The 6,005-nt window shown below is 44.4% G+C and overlaps 1 protein-coding gene across 1 annotated transcript in view; it reads left to right on the top strand.

Moving 5' to 3' along the window:
* Positions 1–1,983: 1,983 nt before the first annotated feature.
* PPIL2 (peptidylprolyl isomerase like 2) overlaps positions 1,984–6,005 on the top strand; it is a 67,780-nt gene continuing 63,758 nt past the window's right edge. Inside the window, exons 1-5 of the mRNA XM_042034924.1 lie at positions 1,984–2,090; positions 2,181–2,230; positions 2,636–2,681; positions 3,300–3,362; positions 3,524–3,575. Coding sequence (XP_041890858.1) covers positions 2,059–2,090; positions 2,181–2,230; positions 2,636–2,681; positions 3,300–3,362; positions 3,524–3,575 — 243 coding nt within the window. The 5' untranslated portion in view covers positions 1,984–2,058. The remainder of the gene's footprint in view (positions 2,091–2,180; positions 2,231–2,635; positions 2,682–3,299; positions 3,363–3,523; positions 3,576–6,005) is intronic.

The following is a 6,005-nucleotide window of genomic DNA, read 5'->3' as shown; positions in this document are numbered from 1 at the left end:
TCTTGGATGTCCTGTGAAAAGCACAGTACTTCAGAGTACACTGAACAGCATATTTAACCCTGTTTAGGGTTTTTTGCCTGAGGATTTATTGAGGCTCAACACTATATTAAATTAGATGAATGAGCCACGTAAAAAGAAATTTCATAAATATTAAGGTATTATGCAGCCAATAGACTCTTTCCTGTGAATATAATAATAAGAGGCTGTTCTAACACATGGACTATTTTTGTACGAGAATTTGCTAACTTGTAATATGGAATTTTATTTGGCCAATAATCAGGCTATCACTACAAAGTCATCTTGTAGGAATTTAATTACAAAGGCTATGTTTCAAAGTAATTCTACCAAATTAACATGTCATCATCAGGTTTTTAATTTTTCAATGTTTGTAAAAGGCATTTTGGGGGGAGGGGGAGGGATACAATGGGGTGGCTCTTTTTGTAAGTACAAAATAAAAGAACATTGCATTGGTTTAAAAAAACAAAAAGCAAAAACATGGTCTTGAATTATTACAAAGGGCACAGGCATCTCCAGAAATGTCAACATAGGCTGAATCACGTTAATGTGTCTGGAAATAAATAATTCTGTCTGGATGATCTTTCCTCTGAAAGCGTGATCAGGCAAGTGCTGGTGATGTCTGTGGACAGCTACAGCGTTTGCCTCTGGAGCCCCATCTTGGCCGAGGGAGCAGGAGCTGTGTGGGAGTGCTCATCATCTCAGCCAGAGCCAAACAGGCTCCCCTCACCACTGACCAGAGTGGGAAGGAGCTTCATGCAGTTCTGGCCATGTTCCTTGTGGAATGCTCTTGGAATTCCACTGAAAACAAATCAAGTTGTTTTCTTTTCCCAGACTGCGCTTGGTGGTGGGAAAGGAGCAAGTGAAGGTGTTGGTTCTTTGCAGGCCCTGCTGTTTGGGTGTGCCTCAGTTTATGCCTTGCTTTGAAATGTTTTTGAGTAAGAGATTTGAAATGAGTAAGTGTATTTAAACCCTTGTAAAAGGGTAGTTTCTCCCCTAAACCTCTAAAAAACAATATCCTTCACCCTCAGCCAGGACAAGGAGTAGCTGTGGTGCTGTGGCCAGAGTCTGATAGTGAGAACCAGTTGTAATGTTGTAAATAATTCATATGCTGTTGCCAATTAGACTACACTCATGGGAGCAACTATTCTGTTCTTCAGAGGAGAACCGTAGCAACATAGAATCATGGAATATTTGGGTTGGAAGAGATTTTGAGAAGTCCTTTAGTCTAACTCCCTGCAAGCAAAGCAGGTTGTGCTCACCCTTGTGCTCATGGATGCAGCCAAGGACCAACTGATGGGATTAAAACAGCAGCTGAACACCATCTTCTGGGGAGAAGGGGGGTCTGGTCCAAAGCCTGGTGCAGTCAGTGGGAGTCTGGCTATCTACTTTCATGGATTTCACTCCAGTGGCTTTGTGTAGACAGCTGCCAGGCTGATGGTTTAACAAGGAAAGAACAAAGCAGGAATGGATTCGGAGGTGTTTGTTAAGTGGAAGCTCCAGGACACCTGGCTGTTTCTTCCTGGTAAAGACAAGGTATCCGGACTCTGACTGTCCTCTGTACAGCCTTGTGCTGTTCATACCAGTCTTGTAATGAAGGCTCTTTAATGGGATTTAAAGGTAAGTAGCTAAGAGACAGTAAATTTTTTGTCGTTAAGTCTTTGAAGAGACACTGAAATACTTTTTGTGAAGAGCTGTATCCGTATTAAGACACCAAGTAGGTTTTTCTACCCAGTTTTTCTTGGGAGGTTCTGTCACTGCCCAACAGAGCAGGAATACAATGATTTTAAATTCCATGCAAGAAAACATATTTTAGTGAAACAGAAGCCCTGGAAGGCTGCTCTGAGGCCCCACCAACCTTCTCCAGGCTGAACATCCCCGGCTTTCCCAGCCTGTCCCCCCCGGCCCGGCGCGGCCCCGGAACGCGTCTGCCGCCGCCGGTGTTTCCGCGCCGCGGCCGTTCCCCGCCGCACCCGGCGGAAGGCGCGGGCGGGCCCGAGGCGCGGCCCGGGCAGCGCAGGCCGAGCAGGCCGAGCCGCCGCCATGGGCAAGCGGCAGCACCAGAAGGACAAGATGTGAGCGGGGGGCGCGGGGCGGGGCGCGGGGGGGCCGAGCTGTGCGGGGCTGTGTCTGTGCTGTGCCTCAGTGACCCCTCTGTCTCGCAGGTACATCACGTGCGCCGAGTACACGCAGTTCTACGGCGGCAAGAAAGCAGGTAAGGGGGGACGGGCCGCTCCCTCAGGTCCCCGGGACAGCGGGTGCTGAGCTCCGACCCCTGGCCTGCGGCCCGAGCTCACGGTGCTGCTCGGAAATGCCGCGTTTGTGGCCAGATGAGCGTCCCCGCCCTCCGCCGGGTCTGTGCCCGCTGGTGGGGCAGGGCCTGAGCGTTGATCATCAGATTTAAATTCAGCGCTGTCGGTCTGTCAGAGCTCTGTTGTGACCTTTTTCCGGCAGTGTAATTTCAGTTCAGAAATTTTAGTTACAGTCATGTGTTTATCCTTGTCATCAGTAAATTGCCACGGTTTATGTAGCAAAATGTAACTTTAAAGTGTTTCTTTGTTACCTAGAATACCATGTATTTATTAAAACCGTTGTGTGGGTTTTCTTTTTCCATAAACAGACCTTCCACGGACCAATTTTAGACGTTTATCATTTGATCACTGCAGGTAAGACAACAAATTTACATTATCATTATAAAATGACACATCTAGTTATCAGGCTGGTGACACTGAACTAAAGCCATCTTCTTCTGAGGCAATTACTTTCATTGACTTGTGCCTGCTGGGGCAGTAGCATGGCAAGAACAAGTTGAATAAGAACTGAAACAAAGTCTGTGTGACCCATGATCAGTGTCTGCAGAGGTTGGAGGTGATGGCTGAAAGAATACACAAGTGATAAAATAATGCAGAACAATTACTGTGTACATCCCACTCCTTCAAATCTGTGTAATCAGGGTTCAAATCTACTTGTCCCTGCTCAGAATGTGCTTGGTCAGTCTCTCATCTTGCTGAGATAGTGATAAAGGTAGCTTGAAAAATATTTCTGCTACTTTTTTCTGTTTAGAGTTTACTACTTGAAGTGCAGGAGTGAAGGAAGAGAGTTGGTAGAAGTGGGTTAGAAATCCTTGTTACTTGGGTAGTTCAGGAAGTTGCCTTCCATACAGAGGAGCTAACAGCTGCCAGGATTATGGAAGCATCCCTAACAAGGGATGCTGAATGTGATTGCCAATTACATCGTGATTTCCAGCTGATTTTGCTAACAAGAGTGTGTTCTCTTTTTTCCAGTTTGTCTCTGCAGCCATTTGAATACCCAGTGTGCACACCAGATGGGACAGTCTTTGACATCCTGTAAGTTCCTGTCTGTACTTAGCTTCATTTTCCTGTTGTTGAACTGCTTACAGCTGTGTAACCATCATTTGGTCTTTGCAAGTTAGCAAAAACCATCGTGGCCATCAGTAGAGGTTTCTGATGGTGCTTGTCACAAATTACTTTATCCCTTCTCTTTTCAGGAGCATTGTTCCTTGGATAAAGAAATATGGAACCAATCCAATCACAGGAGAAGTAAGTAGTGATGGGTGTATTCATATCATGTCTTTGCTTTCTTTATGCTCAGTTTTTAATTTAATGTTTTGGAGAAACAAAAATGCCTTAGTGAAAGCAAAAGAGATTGAATGGGAGCACAGTTTTGAAGGTGTGTGAAAGAAAGGAGAGCATTACATCTATATATTTTTTGTAATTGGATTGTAAATAGGGCAGAGGTGAGTGGTTCATTTATATGAACTCCCATTTATATGAACTCCCAGCCTTCCAGCTGTGGCATAATGAGCATCTGTATAGATGGAAATACAAACTGTTGTTATGCTGGTGCTGCCCAGAAAGCCTAACTGCTCATTGATGGAAAAGACTCTACTGCTGCCTCATATAAGCAGAATTCTGGTCTCTACAGGGCAAGGGGCTGGCACCTCTCCATCTGGGTTTAAACTTGCAGCAATGTTTCTTAACCCAAAGGATATTTGGCATCATGCAGATTGAGGAGATTAATAGATGATATTATGAATGGAAAGCTTACACTACAGAATCTTTTGAGTTATCATGACAGTATATTTCAGAAAGCTTCTGCCATCATGGTTCACTGTGAGAGAAACTTTTGTGGGTCTCTCCCCCCTTTTTCTGCGTAAATGACAATTATGAAGGGATTGCTTTCTGTAATAGCATGAAGTTGTAAAACACTGAATAAACAGGAAGTAGAGGAAATATTTCCCTGTTGGAATTAATTTTTTTTTCTGATGTGTTAAAGTGCATTGTTTATGAGGGCATAGGGGAAAATTTTAAGCAGAAACTGTTGCTTGAGCAGCTGAGATTTGTCTTTTCCTTCAGTGTGTGCAGTTACTTTTCCAGGCACTGGGTGGCAGCCGTTGCCCAGGATTGCCGATGGCTCTGGGCTGTGAGATGCCTTCTGAAACATCTTGTGTTTGATTAAAGATCTTCCCGTCGGACAGATACGAGGAAAAGCTTACAGGTGCAACATTCCAAACTCTAAACATGAACAGCCTGTCTGAGACTTAATATCTTCCTGCAGGTGTGTTTGTGCAATGGTGAGATGATTGAAGGTGTTTCTTCACACGTGAAGAGGCCAGTGTGTTGTTGAGAAGGAATGAAATTACAGCTATTTCATTTGTTTTCGCCAGCCTCTCACCAACCTTGCTGCTCTCTGCATTGGTTGGGAGTTTTGGGGTGCTACCAGATCATTTTTTTTCACTCAGAGCAGCTCATTGCAGACTGTGAACCATGATGTGGTTTAAAATTGCTTCAAGTAAATGCTAAGCAAGAAGTGTAACGTGCCTGATTGTGTTGTGCAATGGAGAGAGAGGGAGACTGTGCAGAATATAGTTGGTGAACCATAAATGTTTAAATGAATTCAGGCCTTGACACCTGTTAGTTTACCAGACTTTTGCCTCTGTAGTTGATCTGCAGTGCACTTCCAGCTCTCCTCAGTGTGCATCCACCCCTTTTCCTCTGTATCACTGTCTGGGGAGCCCTTTCTTCCCCCTTTTGTTCTGTGGTGGACTGGTGCTTGTACAGCTCTCTCCTCCACAGGACCAAGGTGTTCCAGATCAATTGGAAGAAAGAGGAGACACTTGTTCTCCAGAATAGCACACAGCCCTGCTGAATCCAGCCCTGTGGAGCTCTAAGTTGAAGAGTGGGGTTGAAAGAAGGATTGTATTTAGATTTTATTTTTCAGAGGGATAGCTCAGGTTTTTGGAAGGGGAGGATGGCATTGGACAGGAATGGGATAGGAGTGCTGGGATAAGGCAGGGTAGGTGGCAGAGGAAGTCAGTGAATTGAGCTTGTGCATCTCTGGACCGCTCTGTCCTCTGTTGAATCTGTCACTGTGCGTGCACCCTCTGTTTCCTGTGCAGCTTGTTCATGGAAACCACAAAGTATCTTTCATAATGAATTGATGACTTAGAGAAACTCAGGACTCTCTTTATTTAGAGAGGTATTGAGCCAGATTAGCTGCAATGCCATGTTGTGTACAGTAACTTATGAAGTTACTTTGCACAGGTTGGTGATGAGGCTCTGGAGAATTTTTCTGTTTATTTGTCTTGAAGTAAAAAATAGTAATGAAACCCTTTGTGGCTTGTACTTCTCTGGTTGTGGTTTGCTACAGGACAGATACTTTAGAGAAGTCAATAGACTGTTTGAAAATGGGGTGTTAATGGTGCACTCTTGGCACTCACTGGTTCTGTCTAGCTGTCTTATTTCTGAAGTGGACCCCTCAGTGGAGAACTGGAGAGCCTTGCAGTCATTAGTATATTTTGCTGTGTTCCAGGGGGTAGGACTGTGCTAGTCTTTTATTAATTGGTTGTTTGTGAACTGATCTACGAGGGATTTCTCTGATTCTTCTGAATCCTAAACTATTGGACTAGCCTTTGTTTTTAAAGAAATGCTGCAGTGCAAATCACCATTGACCTTTGTCTAGAATTTACC

The sequence above is a fragment of the Corvus kubaryi genome, unplaced genomic scaffold (genome assembly GCF_017639235.1).
Source record: "Corvus kubaryi isolate FWS band 111438036 unplaced genomic scaffold, C.kubaryi_AGA036_p1.0 37382, whole genome shotgun sequence".
NCBI classification, from domain to species: Eukaryota; Metazoa; Chordata; class Aves; order Passeriformes; family Corvidae; genus Corvus; species Corvus kubaryi.
The sequence above is the reverse complement of the archived record's forward strand: the minus strand, read 5'-3'. Positions and strand labels throughout refer to the sequence as shown.